The sequence below is a fragment of the Sinohyriopsis cumingii genome, chromosome 17, assembly GCF_028554795.1.
Source record: "Sinohyriopsis cumingii isolate HCF-2022 chromosome 17, ASM2855479v2, whole genome shotgun sequence".
In the NCBI taxonomy this organism is placed as follows: Eukaryota; Metazoa; Mollusca; class Bivalvia; order Unionida; family Unionidae; genus Sinohyriopsis; species Sinohyriopsis cumingii.
Window position 1 is genome coordinate 89,274,705 of NC_142977.1, and position 25,855 is coordinate 89,300,559.

A 25,855-nucleotide genomic window follows, 5' to 3' on the forward strand; every position below is an offset into this window, starting at 1 on the left:
TTTTCCCTATTCCTTTTTTTAAACTCTATACGCTAAAATCCTACTTAAAATCTTCAAATCTAGATTCAGGAGGGAGATGGGCCTCCAGTTTTTAACATCTTCCCTATCTCTCTTCCCTTTGTATATAATGGTCATAATCCCCTCCCTCATAGTTTTTGTCATTATATCAATTTTAAAGAAGATATTTTGTATATTATTTCAAGGATCGGTGATATCTCGCCTTGGATTTTTTTATTTTTTTATATAGAATTCCGCGGTGAGTCCATCTCCACCTGGCGATTTTCCTTTAGCCAATTGTTTCCATGTTCTGTCGATATCATCTCACACTGCACTTCCCCTATATATATATATATATATATATATATATATATATATATATATATATATATATATATATATATATATATATATATATGGTGTCATTATCTATTTGTTGCGTAGTGTATAGATCTTTAAAATATTTTAAGACATAGTTCATAATATCTTTCTTTTTTGTTAATTCGTTATTGTTATCGTTTATCTTTTCTAGTTTTTTTCCCCTTTCCTTATTTCCTCTCTTTTGTATAATCATTCACCCTTTTTATATATCTGTGTGAACTTTCCTGCTCTAATGTTCTTTCCTTTACTTTCCTCCTCTTCTATTTCTTTTAGCCTTTTTTCTCATTATTTCATTTCTTTCCTCTGTGTTGGTTTGCCATAATTGTGATTTATTGGTTTGTTTTTCCATATTGATTAATTTTTTCCGTCTATTTGAATAGCTAATTGCATTTTGTTTAATTTTATATTTGAAATATTTTTATATATTATATTCTATTATACTTCTATGTTCAAATCTGAAATTTGGTATGTCTCTCGTGCTCATCTACACGTTCTCTTTCTTCCAATATCTTATTATTAAGCTTCCATTTCCCCTTCCTCCGTTGGCTCCTGTTTTTAATATATACATGTAATCTTATTATATTATGGTCTGATATCTTCAAGTTTAATATATCCGCTTTCTTGTATTGATTTTTTTGTTCGTAGTTTGCAGCATAGAATTTATCTAGTCTGCTTGCTTCACTTCCATATTCATATGTGAATTCTTTCCTTGAAAGATTTAGTCTTCTATACACATCTACTAGTTTATGCTTAGATATTAAATTTTCCATTTCCTTCTTAATAATTATGTCAGTTGGACTTAGCTCCCCAGTTCTATCTATATTTCCCCCCCCCCCCATTTAAAATCACCCCCTATAATTAAATTATCCATAGAAAAGTTGTTCGGATATTTATCTAGGTTTCTATAAAATCCCTTCTGTTGTTCCTTTGTACAGGAATGTATATGTTTATCAAGTGAGTTTTTTCAATCAATATATGTGCCATTCTCCCTCTAAAATTTATACCTTCATCCTTTTTCCCCCCACGTCCAATTTCTCTTATTTTTAATTGTTATTGCTACACTCCTCCCCCTTACATCATCTTGTACATTGTTGTTAGTAATCACTATCGCATTTAGTTCTCTTTCTATCATGCATTGCGACCGCTCCGGTGGCCTAATGGTTATAGCGTCCGCCTCGGATGTGGGAGATCGTGGGTTCGATTCCCAGTCGAGTCACACCAAAGACTTATAAATATGGTACTAACAGCTGCCTCGCTTGGCGCTCAGCATTAAGAGGTTAGTGTTAGGACTGGTCGGCCTGGTGTCAGGATAATGGTACTGGGTGGGACATCATGCTGTGTGTCTTCAGCATGATGCCGCAGTGCTAAACATCACTATAATCTGTCACACTGCAGACATCGTAGCGATATGACTGATTTTTTTTTAAAGCTACGTTAAAAATCCAAATCACACACACACACACACACACACACACACACACACACACACACATCATGCATTGCATTTCTTTAGACAGTTTGTTATGAGTTTCTTGTAAAACTATTATGACGTACTCAGTAAGCTATACGGAAGTTCACATCCTCCATTTTTCTTCCTTTACACCAGGTTGCCGCATCACTCTTTATCTAACTAAATTTATTTAAGATTTTGTTATGTTCTTTTGTTGTCGAGGTTATTTTTATGTTAAGAGTTATATATTAGGTTGGGGGCCTTGGCCCTCTGTTGGATTTAATTTATCAGGGATTTCCTCCTTTGTTTTGTCAGATTCAAATTCCGATTCCAATTCATAGTTTGTCTCAATTTCACTGTCTGAGTCCTGTTCGTTTCCATTTCACTATCCGTTTCCGTTTCCATGCCCGTTGTTTTGTCCGTTCCATTCTATTTGATTGTCTTTATTTTCTTTTTGACGCTCAGTCTGTTTTCTCTGGCGAATTTTCAGTAAGGGAGGATGGATCTTCTCCTAATACGGAGTCCTCCTCACCAAAAGAGGGACTAGAGGTAGATACCATCTTTTTCCTCATTTTGGCCCTCAGTTTTGTGATTGATGCAGAGGTCAAGGATTCCAGACTAATTGGTGTGGAGGTGAGGGGTTTCAGACCGATTAGGTCTACTAGTCCCTCGTACACTAAAGGGATTTCCCTATCTCCCGAAGTGCTTTCTTCATCTCCTATCCCTTGTTGGAGGAGATAGTAAGGATTTTTCTCTAGCAGATGTTCTTGATTTTCAATACTGGAAAGCTGAGCCCTCCCGTCTTGTTAGGAGTGAGGAAGTTTTCCCATCCCAAATTTTGTAGCGAGGCGTCCTCAGTCGTTTCATTACCTTGTACTTGTAAGTCTTGCTTTGCATTTTCGCCATTGCTATCCTGTATTTTTGTACGTTTGTCTCTACATATTTTTGTACGTTTGTCGCTATATCTTTTGTCCCATTGCTAGTTGTTTGGGGTGCTTTTTGTATTATAGCTGTTAGGAGATTCCCTATCTGTGTTTGTAGTTCTTCATTTTCATCTGTATTCAAATTTGTTATTTTTGTTGCCGTCTTTGCGGCATAAGTTGTTTCTGCAGACTGATTAGTACAGCTTTTTGGTGCACGGCCAACCTGTTTACATCTGGGGCATAACCTATCCATCTCGCAGCTTCTGTACCATGTCTTGAGAAGAAATCCCAAGACATAGAAGTAGTCTGGGATCTTTTTGGCATCTCCTGTTAGGACTGTCACCTGTTTTTACGTTCTGAAAACCCCTTACCGTAGCCATTTTGGTTTCTCTCACTTTAGTTTTTAGTTTTGCCTCAATCTTGTTTATTATTTAACTTGTGCTGATTTCTAAAGGGAGGCCTGAGACAAACAGATCCGTCAATTTGGCCCCAACGTCTCTGGTTATTGGGGGTGCCATGGCTTTTTTTTTTGTTGTGTTTTCACCCCTTTAGCCTCTAATCCATTGTCTTCCAGTAGTTGTGTGTCACAATCTTTTGGGTAACTTATGTATCCCCCCCCCCCATTTTGTAGACCATCGATGAAATTGATGTCTACTCCTTTTGTCTTCAATGTCATCAGAATTTCTGACTGCCTTGGACATTGCATTACTTCACCAAAATCTAATAATTGGCATCCTGGTGGGTTATACAAGTCTTTGCGCTATCCCACTCCCCTCTAGTTGTGTCCTAAAAAAGATACTTAACTTAGTTCCGCTTGGTTTCGTAACGTAAGCCATTCTCACTATAGTTAAGTCTCAGTTTGCCTATATTTTCAGGTATATGTGTTGAGTATATCTCACTCTGGCTAGGGATTCGAGATAGTTGGTCGCACACCACTGTTTCTAAATTGACTAGTACAAATATTGACTTATTCAAAAACACATGTAAAACAACGGCGGTAGAGATACAATAAAGTCAATGAAAGTTGTTCAGAAATCTTGGCATAACATATAGAAAATAAACAAATTCAAAAAATTTGCTTGAAATTTGCAAAAAATGCACGAATTGCAAAACATATGTAAGAAAATATGAAACAAAAATGCAAACTTTATACCTTGACATCGAATGAAAATGTGTTAAGGCACTCCTCCTGTCTTACAGACTCTGGTACTCAATCCTCGGTTTGTTTTGTATATGCCATTGTCGATGACAGAAAAGAGTTTACTTCTTGGTCGAGCTCGAGACTCGAGCCTGTGCCTACAGGTGATCTTCGCTAGCCAAGGTTCCAATATTTTAATTCTATCTACACCTTGTTATATTGAACAGATATTTATGTGCTTCGGGTCTTTCAGGCATCCAATCAAAATTAAGTTGTTCAAATTTGAACACTGTTCCTACATGGTCGAGACAAGGGTAGCAAAAACTAGAATGGACTCATAAATACGCAATTTTTCACTGCCGATCCGTGTTTGTGCAAATACCTTTCACTCAAATTAACATGTAATGGCTTCTCTCCGGTACATAGTCATACTTTCAATGTTAAACTTACAAAGTATGTTTTTGAGGCCAATTGCGTCCACCATTTTCGGTCGATGTACAAACGTACCGCTGTTGCGCGCTATCGGTTAGTTGGCATTACATACTAAGGGAGGCAACTCATAAAATCCAATAAATGTCGCTTGGACAAATCACTAAAAATATCTGTTCAAACCGCCAATGTGTAGCGAAGATTAACAGAAGTGAGACGGCAGAGATCGGTAAAGGTGATTGCTTTAGACCACCCGCTCCATCCCCCCTTGTACAGAGAGCTATATAGAGCTGGTCTTGTTGGATTAGGTTGATCTTTGAATTTAGGTGGGAAACACGAGAAAAGGAAGAAAATCGCAATCTTTGATTTATTTTGAATTCGCGTTTCGAACCCAGAATGCAAGATTGCAAAGCGAGTGTGTTGGCACTATGCAATACTTACATACTAACCATACTGTTTTACACCGATTCAGATACATAGCATCCCTTGGAATAGAGGAATTGGTGTGACACATTCTATTGAAAGAAAGAAAGAAAGAAAAAAGGAAAAAAGGGTGAATCGTTTAATGAAATGAAAAAGTACATATTTGGGTGTGGGTAAATGTCAATGAATCAATCTAATTCAGTTTCCTGAAAGTGTTAAATGAAATAAACATCGATTAGTCTACACAAGGGCATATCGCATTGCTGGAAAGTAGTATAAACTTTGAAATCCAGTAGCACGATGGTGTGTTTTGTTTTCTCTACAGAAGAATGTGATTGTTGAGGAAACCAGGTTCAGTGATAAAAGAAAACAAAGTGATCTGATGAAATCATCCAGTGTTTAGACTTTAGGAGGTTACAGTTTTCAAAGGTTCAAAAGGACCAAAACCCTTAGCTTTGTTTAACAATGAGTTCCACACATTAAAGTATAAGTGAATATCTTTGTTGCTTTTATTAACTTTATCTAGTGCCCATACAGTTTTCATTAAGTGGCAAAAAGACACGTGTACGCACAATGCTAGAAAAGATGGGACCATATCCTGTTGTCATACAGGCTGACTTGAAATGGTGTACGCACAATACTAGAAACTATGGGACCATATCATGCTGTCATACAGGTCGACTTGAAATGGTGCAACGGTAGGTGACTAGGGGGCTTAGTACAGGTGATATATTACCTTGATTGTCTACAACTTCTGCAACATAAAAGTACCATTGGGACCTAAACTGTTTACACACATTTAAAGCAGAAATATTGTAGCCGAGCGCCTGTCTGCAATAGCAACATAGTTTTTTTTTATTATTATTATAGTGCTACGTAATACTCGTCAATTTCAGATTTTTTTTGGTGAGGACCATGATGATACTGATAACCACTTTCTTGGTGCACTTATGCTAAAGTATATATATATATATATATATATATATATATATATATATATATATATATATATATATATATATATATCCCTGTACACTAAAGCCAGACGGGGTACACTTGGATCACCTCGGTAATTTCTGCGAGACAAAACCATGTTTGTGGGCGCAGGAATTTACAGAAATGTAATACATTTTGTTTCTGCAAATTTATTCACAAATGAAAACGCCATTCAGTCAGGAAACGTCGACTTTTCTACATTTGGATTAGCCGTAGGATTGTCCGAGAAGTTACGAATGGAACAATACTAGTTCGATGCATTCTCAACTTCTCGGCCATTCCTTGTTTTAACCAAATGATCGGAAAGGTAATGATAACATTTATTTATGGAGATGTGGTATTTCTAAGATGTGGAGGTTGAGGTAATAAACATGACAATGTTATAAGGACGTGGACAGATCTTCATCTATTTTGAATGAATCATGAATAAACCCACCCAGATGGCGGGTGATTATATATTATTTGGGGGGTTTGCGATGGCTAGCCTTCATAGTGTCACTGCTTATATTATTATTATTATTATTATTATTATTATTATATTTCAGAACTAGCCTACAAGGAATGCACAGTGAATGGCACGTGGTACAGGAATCAACTCACGGACAGTGAATGGACTGACTACACTGAATGTGTCGTCAAAGAGGTATTTCTCCTTTTTTAACCTAATATAGGAAAGAAAAATAAAATTCATATCGTAATGTACACATTTAACTACCTAATACTTGGACACAAAAGTATGCATAAACGTTCCAGCTTGTAGATCATACTTTTTATTGTTGGGTGTTGTTTTTGACATTCATTCATAGTCAGTCAGAACTCATCTTGCAATATTAGAGCCATTACGATTGGTCAGTACCACTCTCCAGCTTATAGGTTGTAGTCTCCACGTCGGTGAATATCCCCAAGCTAGCCTCTCGTCTTATTTGGTAAAGATGGGTGTCGTGGAAAGGAAACAGGTTAAGTCGATATGATATTCTCAATATAATTAAAATTTATAATCTGTTTGCATGATATCTGTTATATTGTATACTTCCTTATAAGCCATATACTGATTGAATGTCATCTGGCATACCGTATTCTACTGTTTTAGCCATCATCTGCATATCATTTGGCATACCGTATACTACCATATAAGCCATAATCTGACTGCATGTCATCTGGCAATCCGTATACTTCCTTGTAAGCCAGAATCTGACTGCATGTCATCTGGCATACCGTATACTTCCTTGTAAGCCAGAATCTGACTGCATGTCATCTGGCATTCCGTATACTTCCTTGTAATCCAGAATCTGACTGCATGTCATCTGGCATACCGTATACTTCCTTGTAAGCCAGAATTTAACTGCATGTCATCTGGCATTCCGTATACTTCCTTGTAAGCCAGAATCTGCTTGCATGTCATCTGGCATACCGTATACTTCATTGTAAGCCAGAATCTGACTGCATGTCATCTGGCATTCCGTATACTTCCTTGTAAGCCAGAATCTGACTGCATGTCATCTGGCATACCGTATACTTCCTTGTAAGCCATAATCTGACTGCATGTCATCTGGCATTCGATATACTTCCTTGTAAGCCAGAATCTGATTGCATGTCATCTGGCATACCGTATACTTCCTTGTAAGCCAGAATCTGACTGCATGTCATCTGGCATTCCGTATACTTCTTATAAGTTATAATCTGATTGCATGACGTATGGCATACCGTATACTTGATTGTAAGCTATAATCTGACTGCATGACATACGGCATTCCGTATACTTCATTGTAAGCCAGATTCTGATTGCATATCATCTGGCATACCGTATACTTACTTATAAACTATAATCTGATTGCATGACGTATGGCATTCTGTATTCTTCTTTATTAGCCATAATCTGTTTGCATGACATCTGGCATACTGTATAATGCTGTATTAGGCATAATTTGATTGCATGACGGCAGTGTTCCAACTATAATATCAAATGAGAGGGGTGCTGACAAGGAAACTTTGAGCGCGGTCGGACAATGGTTCAAGATCAGGGCACTTCATGCGTGACTGGATGTCATATAGTAACCAATAAAAAAGAGAAAAATAAGTAACTTCGACTCAACATCATTTATTTCTCAAACTATACACTATTTCAAAGAGCATGTAACTAAAAGCTAGGATTCTACTTTATTATAGGTTTCAGGTTTTGGGTCTGTTTCTGTCTCATCTGTCTTGGTTCCCTTGGTAGGTTCATTTTTGAGAGAATCTAAACAAATACAAATGGTCATTTACACTCTTCATGCTCCATTAATATTTATGTATTTCAGAGTTTCAAATTTGCGATGAAAATAATATAATAACAAAACAACACAACAATAATAAATGACTTATGGTCAACACAATATGAGATAATTAGAAAATTAATATCTTAAAAATTAAAACAATGAATAAAAAAAAGTAAATATTTTGACCTCATGAATACATTGTAAATAAAATGCAATTACCGAAAATGTTATGTCACTTTCTTCTTTTGCTTAGATCCCATCTTTGCAAGTGAACTATGCGTGGTAGGCATTCTCTGTAGTGACTGCGCGCGCATCGATAATCAGCCTTAGCGATTAAAATCGAAATTAACCAATGGTACTGCTGTGGCATAACCGGCCATGAGCATGGTGCCAGAACAGAATTAAATATCGGAAGTGAATGATCGAGGCATTTTTAAATTTGATAGGGGTGTTCAAAGGCATTGTAAATTTGATAGGGTGCTAAAAATGTTGAGCAGGGCGTAGCGCCCCTCTAAGTATGCTTCGCTGGAACATTGAATGACGTCTGGCATACTGTATACTTCTTTATAAGCCATAATCTTAATGCATGGCGTCTATATTCTTTATTACAAGTCGTAATCTATCTGCACGACGCATAACATTCTGTATTCCTAATTATTTGCCATAATCTGCTTGCATGACATCGGGCATACTGTATTCTTCATCATAAGCCATAATCTGCTTGGATGACAACTGACATGCCGTATTTTTTATCATAAGCCATAATCTGCTTGCATGACAACTGGCATGCCGTATTCTTTATCATAAGCCATAATCTGCTTGGATGACAACTGGCATGCTGTATTCTTCATCATAAGCCATAATCTGCTTGGATGATTACTGATTATGCTGTATTCTTCATCAAAAGCCATAATATGCTTGGATGACAACTGGCATGCTGTATTCTTCATCATAAGCCATAATCCGCTTGGATGATTACTGATTATGCTGTATTCTTCATCAAAAGCCATAATCTGCTTGGATGACAACTGACATGCTGTATTCTTCATCATAAGTCATAATCTGCTTGGATGACAACTGGCATGCTGTATTCTTCATTCGTTTCAGCTATTTTAAATATTATAAAACAACGTAAGACGGTATTCATCACATAACTGCGGAGGTTTTGTGAGGTTCAGTGACTTAAATAGACGCTTATTGTTCTGACACAGCGTGTTATAAGATTTAGATGACATGAAATTATAAGACTAGTGAGATGAAATGCTATTTGTTAATTTCAGTAATTTTATTATAGGTACCTTATAAGGCATTTGCTTTGTCGATAACAGCAATCTCATTGTCTCCTCTTTGCAACACAGATCTAATAATGAGTTATAACGGGATAAGCTAAATGCCGCTGTAGAACCTGAGTAACCTAGGACTTGCGGAATCCTTTGGAGGATTGGGTATAGTGTTGTTGACATTAGACGATAGTCACACTTTTACTTCTTTGGGGGATATTAAAGAAAAGTATCATTAAATAGCTTTGAGGAGTTTAACGCCACTTTGCAGCACACTATTGACTAAACCAGTATATGTGTTGGAGAAAGAACAAATGAAGAACCATGGACCCAATCGAAGCTTCTGTGAAGATTTCTCACATACCCACGGTGGTTGCGTCGAGGCTCCAACTCACACGGACAGAGATGAGATATGTGAGTGATCTGTATAGGCTAGTGCCTTTGACATCCGGCCCGATGCCCCTTATTAATTGGATATTTAAGTTTCTAGTATAAATAGATATCCACACACGGAGAAAGAGAAATAACTCGTGAAATTATATCAAAAGAAGTGTGTGGTTTTTGCAAATGTATTTTTGACGTACCTTTAACAGTTTTAGTCACTTGCTACGATGTCTGCAGTGTAGCGGGTAAAAGTGATGTCTAAAACTGTGTCAGACATATGGCATCATGTCCCACCCATTCACATTATCATGACGCCAGGTCAAGCAGTCCTTACATTAACTTCTTAATGCAGAGCGCCATGCAAGGCAGCTGCTGGTACAATTTTTAAAAGTCTTTGTTAAGACTCAGCCGGGGTTCGAACCCACGACCTTCCCCATCCGAGGCGGACGCTCTAACCACTTTGGCCACCGGAAAGGTTTTCAAAAGAAGTTAACTTTCGACATACACTAGAAACACATAAGCAACGAGTATAATAAAAGTACATGAAGAACTTGCACATTTATACCGTTATTAAATTGTTATTAACTTGTAGTATGCACATTTGGTTATGGCGCCCCATTTTAAGGAATTCATAGATTTTTGTGCTTACTTCTTTGATTATAGGAACTCGGTCCGTCGAAATATTCCTTAGTCCGAAATAATTAGCGAATTACTAGGAGCAAATGTCACGGAGTGAAGTGTTAGTGAGTTTCCATGATGTCATTGCTTACTTTTGGTGAATTAAGGCCAGAGCTGCATGAGTGTCCTTGTCCTTCCATAGTCCCTATTAAAATCTAGTGGTTTACATTGGTTGTGTGACTCGAGGTGCAGTATTTATGACTGGAGACTTGTGGATGGTTTGGATCTTAGTAGACTGTTTTTTCTGTCCCTGTAGAGCTAGTACCAGTGGCGAATTGCTGAAGGAAGGTGGTGTCGAGTCTGACATTGGCATGTGGACGACAATATGTGTCGTGCCAGTTTGGCCGTTGAAGTCATAGTCGACTTGTTTTTGAGGTTCGTAAAAGACTTGTTATTCTCTGAAAAACTCATCCTCTAACCTCGTTGTAAACAGGAATGTTCCTTTGTTACACTGCCTTTGACCTGCTCGCGACTTGCCAGTTGGAAAATGTTCGCTACAGTCTTGACAATTGTAATGGTCCAATGTGGTTTCCGTCATGCGTAGTTTGAATTGTCTGCTTAGAAAGAATAGTTTCCATTTGGTAAGTTCGGAAGGACAATTCATAGCACATGACAATTATTAACAGCATGAATTAGCGGCGCTGCACACCAATGTACAGTTGAATCGATTATGTGATTGTGTTCACACTTTTGCTTTCTGGAGTGGGTTCTTTTAGAGTCATGTTCGGTCGCTGTGGCATTGGTCAGTTAGTAGTGAGTTAGTTGTAAGAAGATGGGATCGGCTGACCAAGACTGAGTCGCAAAATATATTTTGCGCAGGTGCAGTAAGGTCTTTGGGGAGACGTGTTATCCTGAAGGAAACGCAAACTCCATAGTTTTTCGGTTAAACAGGAAAGGTCCTGCTTACATTTGTTGTCTTGTTAGAGATCTATGTTATGAGAAGTCTTTCCTGCAGCGAATTCAGAGAGTTGTTATGTGAGAGCTCGAACTCGGATAGCTGGTCGGAACATTTTCATGTTGGATTCAACTTGGTTAATTTGTGTTCATTGTTGACATTTAGTTTATTTATAAGCAATCAGTGATTCGAAGAAAAAAGTTTATTTAATATGTGAGTGACGGGTTGAATGAAACAAGCTCATTGATTAAGAGTTTTATCTTAATTATGTTTGTAAATCATTAATCGGGTTGGTGGTTGATTTTAGGGGAGTAATACCTTTTGATTCATGACCACATAAGTGTGACGCTTTTGTCACTCGAAGGCGAATTATTTTTTGAAGGCGGTGGTAATAATATTAGTAAAATATATAATTTTAAAATAACTGTTGACGTTTATTTAATACACCCATTTAATCTTACATGCTTGATGTGGCGTTCGGTGTTCAATCCGTATTTCCGTATCACACATGCATATTCGAACTACTTATGTGTCTTTTTTGACGTTTGCCCGTTATATATGTTTAGTCGCAGTGAATCGCACTTTCATAACTCCCATATCGTTCTGTATTTTATTCATACAGTAAAGCTAAACATATTTAGAGAGCTTAAAAGGAGGGTATGTAATAAATATTAAAATTATTCTTATTTTGTACTGAGTCGAGGAAAAGACCTCATTTTATATGGCTTATGAATACGTATCGGCCTGACGGCCTTGACGTATCCCTAGGGTATTTTAAACTCGTTATTTGCGCCTACAAAGAATAAAGAACAAAAACGTATACAGTTTTGTCTATGTATTTTATATTTGTCTTTGTGAAGAAAATGTAGTTAGCAGTTTCAGTACACTCCATTCGTTAGAAATACGAACAAGCACTATTTCATTACCATTCTCATTGTTTTAGTAAGGTCGCATCTGTCTTATATGTACAAAGTTTGGAAAGTTTATGAACATTAGCAGAGTGACCTAAGCTTTGTTTTATGAATCAAAATAACAAAATCATCTACCTTGTCAGAATTTCAGCACGATTTTGTACATCAGCCTTGCCTGCAGCCTGTTCAGCATTCTGCTACTCATTCCTGCCTGTATCATTTTCTTGAAAGTAAGGTAAGTAACGTACGTCACTGAGGACTTTTTCAACACTATATTGAATGACGCCAATTTTTCATGCTCGCGATTCATGAGCTAGGGAAAGTTGTTGTTGTTGTTGTTGTTGTTGTAGGGTTTAACGCCATTTTCAGCACACGATAGGCTATACATGGCGGCCAGTATTAATGGTGGAGGAAGAACCCGGGAAAACCACGGAAAGAACCACCGACGAACGAGAAGCTACTGGCAAGCTTTCTCACATACCCACATTGGCTGAATCCGAGACTCGAACCGCCGCAGACAGAGGTGAGATGGCAGTGATCCGTAACGAAGAGCGCTTTAGACCACTCGGCCACTCGGGGCCCCGCTAGGGAAAGTAACTCTTTAAAGTCGTTTGGACCTGGACTTACGATGTGGGTTTTGTTTGTATATATGTTTGTTTCTTTCTTTCTTTTTCACCATAATCGTATCTGTTTCATGGTTTTATACACAAATAACCAGTCTCAACCTATCCGCGACTCTTCAGGAAAAGATAATTTATAGAGTACCATTTGAAAGATTTAACATAGGACCCTCAAGTCAATGAGAAACAAAGATCCTTCATCTGAAACTGCTAACTACTGTGGATCCCGAAGCTCGTTTATTTTCAGCAAGGGATGGGGAAAAAACATTCCCACCGAGTGGGATCGAACCCACGACTGCAGGATTCAGAGAAGGTTCGTCTACGTTAATACCGCCAACCAAGGCGGCTATATACACATACTTGGTAAAAATCACATACATTTGACGTGGCAATTAATTGTTATTATTGTTATTATTATTATTATTATTATTATTATTATTATTATTATTACTGCTACTACTATTACTACTGTGCGAATATTTTATATGATTTGAACAAATCAAATGTACATTAAAAAAATATCAAGTCGGTTACAGCAAACTTATAAGCTGTACTATATACAAGTGTTGTCATATTTCGAAGTTGTGCAATTATTATTATTTGACGACGTTTTTCGTTGCAGACAATTACGTTCACAAAAGAGAGTACGGCTTCACATTTCACTCTTCATTTCTTTCCTAATGGCATGTGTCGTCAGTATTCTTTGGGATTTCATCGTGTACAAAGACCGTCTGGAGAATGAAAAGGAGTTGACCATTATGCACGAGAATTCGGTGAGTAGGCCGTCGTACAATTTAGAATTTTGTGAACTGCGATCGTATTAATTACATCTTGTCTTAATTTTCTTTTTATTTCGGAGAAAATGCAAACACGTTTTGGTACTGTTCGTCCTTTCATTTATCCGTATGTAAGTGGCGCAATGCACTTATCAGATGGATACTTAAACAAAGAGTTTTACTTATTTTATGGTGCATATGATTTCCTTACTCAGACATCATTGGTGCTGTACGATTCGTGTGATTTCCTTATTCAGACATTATTGGTGCTGTACGATTCGTGTGATTTCCTTACTCAGATATAATTGGTGCTGTACGATTGGTGTGATTTCCTTATTCAGACATCATTGGTGCTGTACGATTCGTGTGATTTCCTTATTCAGACATCATTGGTGCTGTACGATTCGTGTGATTTCCTTACTCATATATCATTGGTGAACTACGATTCGTGTGATTTCCTTATTAAAATATCATTGGTACTGTACGATTCGTGTGATTTCCTTATTCAAATATAATTGGTGCTGTACGATTCGTGTGATTTCCTTACTCAAATATCACCGGTGCTGTACGATTTGTGTGATTTCCTTTCTCAAATATCATTGATGCTGTACGATTCGTCTGATTTCCTTATTAAAATATTATTGGTGCTGTACGATTCGTGTGATTTCCTTACTCAAATATCATTGGTGCTGTATGATTCGTGTGATTTCCTTACTCAAATATCACTGGTGCTGTACGATTTGTGTGATTTCCTTTCTCAAATATCATTGATGCTGTACGATTCGTGTGATTTCCTTATTAAAATATTATTGGTGCTGTACGATTCGTGTGATTTCCTTACTCAAATATCATTGGTGCTGTATGATTTGTGTGATTTCCTTTCTCAAATATCATTGATGCTGTACGATTCGTCTGATTTCCTTATTAAAATATCATTGGTGCTGTACGATTCGTGTGATTTCCTTACTCAAATATCATTGGTGCTGTATGATTCGTGTGATTTCCTTATTCAAATATCATGATGCTGTACGATTCGTGTGATTTCCTTATTCAAATATTATTGGTGCTGTACGATTCATATGATTTCCATATTCAGCTGTTATTTGTGCTGTTTGATTCACCTTTCCGGTGGCCTAGTGGTTAAAGCGTCCGCCTCGGATGCGGGAGGTCGTGGGTTCGATCCGCGGCCGAGTCATACCAAAGACATAAAAATGGTACAGACATCTGCCTCGCTTGGCGCTCAGCATCAAGAGGTTAGTGTTAGGACTGGTCGGTCTGATGTCAGGATAATGTGGCTGGGTGGGACATCACGCTACATGTCTGCGTCATTATTCCACTGTGCTTGACATCACTAAAATCTGCCGCACTGCAGACATCGTAGCGATATGACTGAAAAATTGTTAAAGCTACGTCAAAAATCCAAATCACACACTGTTTGATTTGTGTGATTTCCTTATTCAAATATCATTGGTGCTGTATGATTCATGTGATTTCCTTATTCAAATATCATTGGTGCTGTATGATTCATGTGATTTCCTTATTCAAATATCATTGGTACTGTACGATTCGTGTGATTTCCTTATTCAAATATCATTGGTGCTGTACGATTCGTGTGATCACTTTATTCAAACATCAAATTTGTCTCAAATGAACCTTCTAAATCCTACTAAACCATATTAACAAAATAAAATGTGTTAACACTGACAAGTTGTTTACCCCATGTTAATTATTTAATGCATGGATAATAATTATAAATAGTAAAGTAAACTTAATTTCCACTATTTTCAAATTGATTTTTCCAAACATGTCTCGGTTTGTAAAGAAAGTTGTTCTCGTTTATGATAATAAGCACATCGTTATTATTAATGTTTAAAATCTTGTTTAATGTTTTAATTGCTTTTCAACAATTTACTTCACATATAATTCAAGTTATTAACCATCCATCTTTTATTTGTTCAGGGAGGGTGTAAATTTCTCTACATCCTTATTCGCTACTTTGGATCTACAATTTTCTTCTGGATGTTTTGCGAGGGATTCTTCCTCCACCGGCTGATCGTACACGCCTTTAAAGTTCCGAAAAAGCTACGGTGGTACTATTTGTGTGGTTGGGGTGAGTAGACTTCCATTTGTGGGGCCAGGTCCTTATGTATGTATGTATGCATGAAGAGATACATTGATATATACATGAACATATACAATATCATACTTATTGTACTCACGCAATATCTTTCTTTATCTATTTATCGTATGATTTATTGCATAAAGATTGTTTGTCCTTCTACTTAAGGTCAAAGTTTTAGTTGGGCATATATCTGAATGACCCCATCCCCCAAATCAACTATGTTTCCCTCTTTTAAATTTGATAGCCGCACTTGCCATAGTCAATTCACACTTTTGTCCCAAATTCGGCAGTTTTGTGGAAATCATATACGCTAGTTTTTCTGAGTGTTAATATATATTAGTAAACTTTCTTTCTCATTCACGTTGCAGATCTGAGTAATCATTACCATTAAAATTATATCATATTTATTTTAAATTTTTTCTCAGTTTGTGACCATCTTTTGTAAGGAAGCATGACATAATCCAGCGTTGCAACTATAGAGGCCAAAAAGTATCAAGAACAAGTAAAGTTCTCCTATCTTATGCGAGGTCATGGTGTACTCTACACTTTAGACACAGTAAACTATGATATAACACTTCTGACATAAATTTTTCATAGATTTCATGCAGTCGAACTAAATCAGTCAACAGTTTGTAAAATGTTTTTCAGTGTTACCAGCGTTGCCAGTAGGAGCATATGCCGTCATTCGTGTATCTTTCGACGAATATAATACAGAGTGAGTAAAAATTAGACATTTCTCACATTTTCGGTTTAGAATGCTTTAAATGTATGCGGAAAATTTGTTTAAACTTTACACCAAAATTGCACGTGAATTTCGACACAGTTGTGTCACGGTGTGGCGTGTCGGGTTGTTATGCCGTCACTGTGGTAGGTGTGGGGTGGGGTTCTTCCAATATTTTATTTAAATTATTATAAAAGTCCCATCCAGGCTCGATTTGGGTTGGAAGTTAAATTAGTGAAAGATAGATGTAATGCTCCGAGCCCCTGGTCAGCAATGTCGACGGTTAAATGATGAATATACAAAAAAAATGAAATTCAACTTATAACAATTTCATGACGATTCAATAGTCAAATGATTAAAAGTTCCGAAGTACTCTCCTTCCGCTCGACCCTGTGATAGCCTATTGCATTTGATTTGTAGTGTGAGATAGCTTTCCACCTGTCCTTGTATTCTACTCATATGTGTATTTTTCTCTCCTATTCCTCATATTCCTTCTCCTCTTCCTTCCGACTTTCTCCAAAGTCGTTCTCTCCACCGACTCCTCGATATTCTTCCTCCTTCTCCACTTTCTTCTCCTCGACTACTTTCCTCCTCCTCCTCTACTCTCTACCGACTAGACTTGTCGACTCTGACTGCTCTGCTATTCTTACTTACGTCTCCCCCGTTAGAGACTCGGGACTCACTGAACCGGAAGTTCTGTCCCCCATAAAGCTTCCTGTGAAACCAAAAGGACGGTACAATATTGTCCTAAGCCCTCTCATCTCACACTACACCCACCCTATCATCAGATAACGGCTATTACATTTCTTCGGTCACGCATTCATTCACATCGAAATACTCATACGTCCTTGTATGGTAAAACAACATCGTAATAAAAGCACGGTAACAATTACTTTTCATACATACATCAGTAAATTGCATCACATCAGTATATATACCTAATCCCATTATGCTAAACAATATCACAACAATCAGACGCATTTCTTTACATTACAACTCATGCAAAGTACACAAATATTCAAATATCCATGCTTCCATATTAACTAATCTTACACCTTCAACCATTGTCCAAATTCACAATTCAAGCATGTGTAAAATGAAACATATCACAAAAATAAATGCAATAGGTTACTACGAAGTAACCTAATAGCGAATTACAAAATTAATTCTGACCACAAGCTAACAATCTGCATAAATCTCTACAAAATACTCAAACTCATTTCTCACATACGCATGTAATTACACTACAAAGGTAATTCTACGGACAAAGGATCCTAGTAAATAATTATACATACTACACTTAATTACAAGTACAATGGCGTAATATTCTGCAAAACTCGAGCAAATAACTTACTGACCTTTACAAAGCTTTGTCTTTCCTTAGAATCTCATCTCTAAGTTTTCTCGCCAAGTTACGAGTTTCTTGGAGTATTCCTATATGCTCAGCAATCTTCCCAGGAGAACTAAAGTTTCATTTACTATTTAGAAGTTATAATTCGGATCTAAATTGTTACCACGCCCTCCGTCTCAATTCCAATAAGGTGTCTCTTTGATCTGATCAAATCAAACTTAGTGGACAATGTCCTTCTCGCTGTCTGTCCATGTGGGGACGGATTTATACCACGCCCCATTCCTCGCGGGTTCCTTTGATCTATGTAACACATAGGTGGGAAGTTGCTCGATTTAAAGCCGGTGCCAATCCAAGTGTCGGATCTTCTCTCTGGTCACGGTAACCTTGCGTAGGAGATTAACTCTAGACTGCGGCATGTTTAGACAGTAACCATGGCTTGTACTAACACCTTAGTTTATACACGACTTACGAACTGGGGTTGAGCAAACGTGATACACGGTTATACCGAATGACGTTTTCTTTTATACTTGGTCCCATGCACTGACAGTTAAGCAAGTTGGTACACTGAGACTGTTCCATAGAATGGTTGTCACTAGCGGCCACACAGGTATACGAGTATTCGGTGGTGTTAGTGGTTGCTGTTATTATTGCTGTTGTTGCTTATGTTGTTGACGAGCTTTAATGTCCATTTTTAATATGGCTTAACAAAACAACAACAACAGCAACAACAACAAAAGTCATTGCCGTTTTTGCCTTAATTCCCGTCTGCCGGATTCGGTTATATCCTTTGCGGATCAACCAGTAAACACGCTCGTTCATAAAAAACTAAGTGGCCCCGGTCTAAGACACCCGCCTGTCCGTGTGGGATCGAGTCTCGGCTCGGCCAACGTGGATATGTTGGAAAGCTCGCCAGTAGCTTCCCGTGAGTCGGTGGTTCTTAGCGGACGTTTCATGGGTTATTTCTAGACAAAGTATACTGGCCGACATGTATAGCCTATTCTGTACTGCAAAATGGCATTAAACCCACACAAGAACAAACACATCATCTGCAGAAGAACCGCCGATAGCGAATGAATGATAGGAGTTCCCGTTTGTGCTGCACATGATCTGTCCGTTTATACGTTTTTATTTGTATGTATGTATGTATGTATGTATGTATGTATGTATGTATGTATGTGTGTGTGTGCGTGCGTATGTATGTGTGTGTGTGTGTGTGTCAGAGAGAGAGAGAGAGAGATAGACCATACCTGTATGTATACATTCATGAAATACAACATAGTGATTTTAGTCGTTTCTCAGCACTGTTTATGGCCATTTTGTGTGATAATACCAAAATGCTCACTCCAGCCCTATTGCGCGGTCCAGAACTTGGATTGTACAAGTTGTTTCACCCGTATTAAACCTCTTTTTGAGTTGTTTTTGATAATTTGTGTTGTTTTCCTCATCAAAAGGGGTTCAAGTTAAACAGTTGCAAATACAGTGTGTTGCATAAAAAGGCTAAATCTCGATTACATTTATTTAATCGTATATCTTATAAAACTCTAAGACAACAAAAAGTTGTCCCTGCAATATCCTCTCCGATAAAGTATGTATGCAGTTACATCATACAGGAAGCGAGATCGCCGCTTGAGGAACATGGTATACCATAAAGTCTGTGTAGACATTGCATAATACACGAGGCGAGATCGCCGCTTGATGAATATGGGGTACCATAAAGTCTGTATAGACATTGCATAATACACGAAGCGAGATCGCCGCTTGAGGAACATGGTATACCATATAAAGTCTGTGTAGACATTACATAATACAAGAGAGATCGCCGCTTGAGGAACATGGTATACCATAAAGTCTGTATAGACATTCCATAATACACGAAGCGAGATCGCCGCTTGAGGAATAATGTATACCATAAAGTCTGTGTAGACATTGCATAATACACGAAGCGACGTCGCTGTTTGAGGAACATGGTATACCATAAAGTCTGTATATGCAACTGCATCATACACGAAGCGAAATCGCAGTTTGGGGAACATGGTATACCATAAAGTCTGTATAGACATTGAATAATACACGAAGCGAGATCGCCGCTTGAGAAACATGGTATACGATAAAGTCTGTGTAGACACTGCATAATACACGAAGCGATATCGCCACTTGAGGAACATGGTATACGATAAAGTCTGTGCAGACACTGCATAATACACGAAGCGAGATCGCCGCTTGAGAAACATGGTATACGATAAAGTCTGTATAGACACTGCATAATACACGAAGCGATATCGCCACTTGAGGAACATGGTATACCATAAAGTATGTAGACATTGCATAATACACGAAGCGAGATCGCCGCTTGAGGAACAAAGTATTCCATAAAGTCTATATATGCAACTGCATCATACACGAAGCGAGTACGTCATTGGGTGTGTGTGTGTATGTCATTCCATAAAGTCTGTGTAGGCAACTGCATTATACACGAAGCGAGTACGTCATTGGGGTGGGTGGGGTGGGGGCATGTCATCCCAGAAAGTCTGTGTAGGCAATTGCATTATACACGAAGCGAGTACATCATTTGGAGGGGAGTGGGGGCATGTCATCCCATAAAGGCTGTGTATGCAACTGCATCATACACGAAGCGAGTACGTCATTGGGGGTGGGGGGTGGGGGCATGTCATCCCAGAAAGTCTGTGTAGGCAATTGCATTATACACGAAGCGAGTACATCATTTGGAGGGGAGTGGGGGCATGTCATCCCATAAAGGCTGTGTATGCAACTGCATCATACACGAAGAGAGTACGTCATTGGGGGGGGGGGGGGAGGGGGGAGGCATGTCATCCCACAAAGTCTGTGTAGGCAGTTACATTATACACGAATCGAGTACGTTATTTTTTGGGGGGTGGGGTGGATGTCATCGCATAAAGTCTGTGTAGGCAATTACATTATACACGAAGCGAGAGCGCCACTTGGGGAGCATGATATTTCACATGTTTACGACCCAAAAATCTGTTTTATATGTACATTTCGGTTTTTGCTTTCATTTTAGCCAACATTTTCTTTCAGGTGTTGGGTTCCACATGCCGACAATTACGAGTGGATTATTTATGTTCCAAATTTGATTTGCATATTGGTGAGTTACTTATATCGTCAGTATTTGATTTGTTTACATAAACACTCTGCTTTATTGATAATTTTATATTCACAAACAAGATGTACAAATGTAGGAATAATGGCCAACATAAAAAGTTGATGGAGAACTAGTTATTCTTCTAATGTAGTGTCCACGTAAACGGGCAGTTATTATTATTTTTATTATCATTATTATTATTATTATTATTATTATTATTATTGTTATTATTATTATTATTAATATTATTAACTTGTTCTATGTAACATACACGATTTCAAATTGTTAACTTTAACGTCTCTCGTCCAGGTTTCGTGAAATTTTCATCACATGCCTTAATATGTTTTGTCAGTCACCCTGAATTCATTCATGAAGAAAAAAGTAAATCTGAAAGACGTTGCTATGTTGATTAACAGGACAGATGATTCTTTATTTTTGTTGTTGTTGTTGTTGTTGTTGTTATTGTCAAGAGATCAATTAGGAATCGAAATATTATTTTTGAACTGAAATCTGAATTCGATATTAGTGAAGTATCCCGTACGTACACTAGTAAACTAGTATACTTAATCATATTTAAAAAGGATTGCAAAATTACACTTTTCACTTTCTTCAATAATGTGATTGATGAGTATCAATAATGTGTGATTGATGGGTATCGATAACATGCGATTGATGAGTATCAGTACCATGTGATTGATGGGTATGAATAATATCTGATTGACGAGAATCAATACCATGTGATTGATGAGTATCAGTTATGTGTGATTGATGAGTATCAATAATAATGTGATTGATGGGTATCGATAACATGCGATTGATGAGTATAGATAATGTGTGATTGAAGGGTATGAATAAAATGTGATTGATGAGTATCAATAATGTGTGATTGATGGGTATCAGCAATATGTGATTGATGGGTATCGACAACATGTGATTGATGAGTATCAATACTATGTGACTGATGGGTAGTAATAATATTGATAGATGAATATCAATAATATGTCATTGATGAGTATCATTAATTTTTGATTAATTGGTACCTGTAAAACGTGATTGATGAGTATCAATAATATGTGATTGATGAATATCAATAAAATGTAATTGATGATTATCAATAATATGTGATTGATAAGTATCAATAATATGTGATTGATAAGTATCAATAATATGTGATTGATTGGTATTAATAATATGTGATTGATAGGTATCAATAATATGTGATTGATAAGTATCAATAATATGTGACTGATTGGTATTAATAATATGTGATTGATAGGTATCAAAAATATGTGACTGATTGGTATTAATAATATGTGATTGATAGGTATCAAAAATATGTGACTGATTGGTATTAATAATATGTGATTGATAGGTATCAAAAATATGTGACTGATTGATATGGATAAAGTGATTGATAAGTATAAATACTATATGATTGATGGGTACCAATACTATTTGATTGATGGGTATCAATACTATTTGATTGATGGCTATTAATAATATATGATTGGTTGGTATGGATAACATGTGGTTTGAGGAGTATCAATAATATATGATTGATGGGTATCAATAATATATGAGAGATTAGTATTGATAATATATTAAAGATAAGGTTAAAATTAAAAACGTGCTGTAGACAGGATTCGATAGATGTATGGAGAAATGTCTCTGACTTTCAATACACTTGTCTGACGTGTATATGTTGTGATGTGATTTTGGATTTTTAACGTAGCTTTAACAATTTTTCAGTCATATCACTACGATGTCTGCAGTGTGGCAGTTTTTAGTGATGTCAAGCACTGGGGCATCATGCCGCAGACATGTAGCATGGTGCCCCACCCAGTCACATTATCCTGACACCAGGCCGACCAGTCCTAACACTAACCTCTTAATGCTGAGCGCCACGCGAGGCAGCTGTTAGTACCATTTGTGTAAGTCTTTGGTATGACTCGGCCGGGGATCGAACCCACGACCTCCCGTATCCGAGGCGCACGCTCTAACCACTAGGCCACCGGAGCGGTCCACTTTAAAAAAAAATATCTTATGAGTATCATGTGAACTAAATTATCTTAACAGTACCATGTCAACTGAATCATCTTATCAGTACCATCTAAACTGAATAATCTTATCAGTACCATGTCAACTGAATTATCTTATCAGTACCATGTCAACTGAATTATCTTAACAGTACCATGTCAACTGAATTATCTTAACAGTACCATGTCAACTGAATTATCTTAACAGTACCATGTCAACTGAATCATCTTATCAGTATCATGTCAACTCAATTATCTTGTCAGTACCATGTCAACTGAATCAGCTTATTAATACCATGTCAAATGAATTATCTTAACAGTACCATGTCAACTGAATTATCTTATCAGTACCATGTCAACTGAATAAGCTTTACAATACCATGTCAACTCAATCAGCTTATCAATACCATGTCAACTAAATTATCTTAACAGTACCATGTCAACTGAATTATCTTAACAGTACCATGTCAACTGAATCATCTTATCAGTACCGTGTCAACTAAATTATCTTATCAGTACCATGTCAACTGAATTATCTAATCAGTACCATGTCAACTGAATTATCTTATCAGTACCATGTCAACTGAATCAGCTTATCAATACCATGTCAACTGAATCAGCTAATCAATACCATGTCAACTGAATTATCTTAACAGTACCGTGTCAACTGAATCAGCTTATCAGTACCATGTCAACTGAATTATCTTAACAGTACCATGTCAACTGAATCAGCTTATCAGTACCATGTCAACTAAATTATCCTAACAGTACCATGTCAACTGAATCATCTTATCAATAGCTGGTTAACTGAATTATCAGTACCATGTCAACTGAATTATCCTAACAGTACCATGTCAACTGAATCATCTTATCAATAGCAGGTTAAATGAATTATCTTATCAGTACCATGTCAACTGAATCAGCTTATCAATAGCAGGTTAAATGAATTATCTTATCAGTACCATGTCAACTGAATTATCTTATCAATAGCAGGTTAAATGAATTATCTTATCAGTACCATGTCAACTGAATCATCTTATCAATAGCAGGTTAAATGAATTATCTTATCAGTACCATGTCAACTGAATCAGCTTATCAGTACCATGTCAACTGAATTATCTTATCAATAGCAGGTTAAATGAATTATCTTATCAGTACCATGTCAACTGAATTATCTTATCAATAGCAGGTTAAATGAATTATCTTATCAGTATCATGTCAACTGAATTATCTTATCAATAGCTGGTTAACTGAATTATCTTATCAGTACCATGTCAATTGAACATAAATATTATTCTATGCAATCCAGTATACAAACATTCATTATATTAACCACGAAAGAAAAAACGTATCTTCTTTATGAATCTACTCCTTAAAAAAAAAACAAAAAAAAAAAACAAGAGCGTTTAAACATGTGATATTTAGGGAAGAAATAGAAAGTGTCAATATAAAAGACTCTTTCTCTCACATCCACCATCCACCGGCAAAACCATAAACCCGAGGTTGAAATGGGAAAGTTTAAAACAAAAATGTCATTGTTTCAATGAAAGCAATCTTTCTATTTTCAGGCAAATCTGTTTTTCTTGGTTAACATTTTGAGAATCCTATTAACACAGATGCAGTCTCATCCAAATGAGCCAAGCAATTACAGGTAACAAGATTCAGTTCTTTCAGGGGAGTGTGTGTGTGTGTGTGTGTGTGTGTGTGATTTGGATTTTTAACGTAGCTTTAACAATTTTTCAGTCATATCGCTACGATACCTGCAGTGTGGCAGTTTATAGTGATGTCAAGTACTGGGGCATCATGTTGCAGACATTTAGCATGAACCCAGTCATATTATCCTGACACCAGGCCGACCAGTCCTAACACTTACCTCTTAAGCGAGGTACCATTTTTATAAGTGTTCGGTATGACTTGGCCGGTGATCGAACCCACGACCTCCCGCATCCGAGGCGGTGATCTAACCACTGGGCCACCGCAGCGGCCTATCTCAGGGGAGGAAGTTCATTTAAATGATATAGAAATGTTTGTGTCCTAAGATTATTTTTTAATCGAAGAAAATAGGGAATAAAATTATTTTCAGAATGTGCCTAAAATTCCATGTGCTTTTATGGTTTAAATGCAAATCTGTGATGGATAGTCCGAAGAGACCTATAGACCTCATACATGTAAGATTGAAACTCCGAATAAGAACTATGAAAAATTATTCTGAAAATTTTGGGTAAAGTTTTCAAAGAAAAAACTTGATTATATTGAAATAGTCTAACATTACTTCAATAAAGTACAGTTTAACGGCTGTTTTAAAATTAACATCCCTTACTGTAAGGTAACAGTACGCATGCAGACAGAATATGAGAATGCGAAGGCAAATTAGAGGCTCCTTGGGAGAATGAATCTTTTGCGAACCGTGCTGTATTGTTTCTGAGATGATACTCGAACAAAATAAATGCAAGATTTTACAACATACTTCTTAGTTTTCTCTTTTTTAATTTGTGACTTGATAACAAAATGGGGATGATTTAACAAACTCTTTCATGACCTTTAAGTGCCCATAAGCATCCATCATTTTTACAAGCTCTCTGTATGTTCGTCTCATTTTCCTATGCAAAGAAGACTTTCAAAATTAACGATAGTTTATAATTTTTGGTGATGTATTCAAAATGTTTTACGTACTCAATCCATTCCAGCTTGTGTCTCTTAAAACGAACATATTTGTATCCAACTCATTTGTTAATTACTTGCCTTGAATTGTAATTAAACTAAATTGTGCTTCTTGGAAATAAGCGTTAACGTTTTTAACCAAAACTCTTTTATAGTTGTGAGCTGACCAAGCTATCTTGTTCATGGTCACAGTGTAAATTCTGTGAGGACATGACATGATCATATTCACTTACCGGCAGTTCTCCTCGTGAATAAATGAACAAACTTTGTATACATGGAATTCTTAGTTCTTTTCTTAATAATGTGT

At 36.9% G+C, this 25,855-nt stretch overlaps 1 protein-coding gene across 2 annotated transcripts in view; it reads left to right on the forward strand.

Annotated features, from left to right (window-relative positions):
• LOC149779389 (calcitonin gene-related peptide type 1 receptor-like) overlaps nucleotides 1-25,855 on the forward strand; it is a 224,102-nt gene that overhangs the window by 177,261 nt on the left and 20,986 nt on the right. For both annotated transcript variants that reach the window (XM_089940037.1, XM_089940039.1), the window contains exons 3-9: nucleotides 6,283-6,380; nucleotides 12,284-12,375; nucleotides 13,383-13,533; nucleotides 15,496-15,646; nucleotides 16,307-16,373; nucleotides 20,788-20,854; nucleotides 24,456-24,538. In XM_089940037.1, the coding sequence (XP_089796163.1) occupies nucleotides 6,283-6,380; nucleotides 12,284-12,375; nucleotides 13,383-13,533; nucleotides 15,496-15,646; nucleotides 16,307-16,373; nucleotides 20,788-20,854; nucleotides 24,456-24,538 (709 nt within the window). The remainder of the gene's footprint in view (nucleotides 1-6,282; nucleotides 6,381-12,283; nucleotides 12,376-13,382; nucleotides 13,534-15,495; nucleotides 15,647-16,306; nucleotides 16,374-20,787; nucleotides 20,855-24,455; nucleotides 24,539-25,855) is intronic.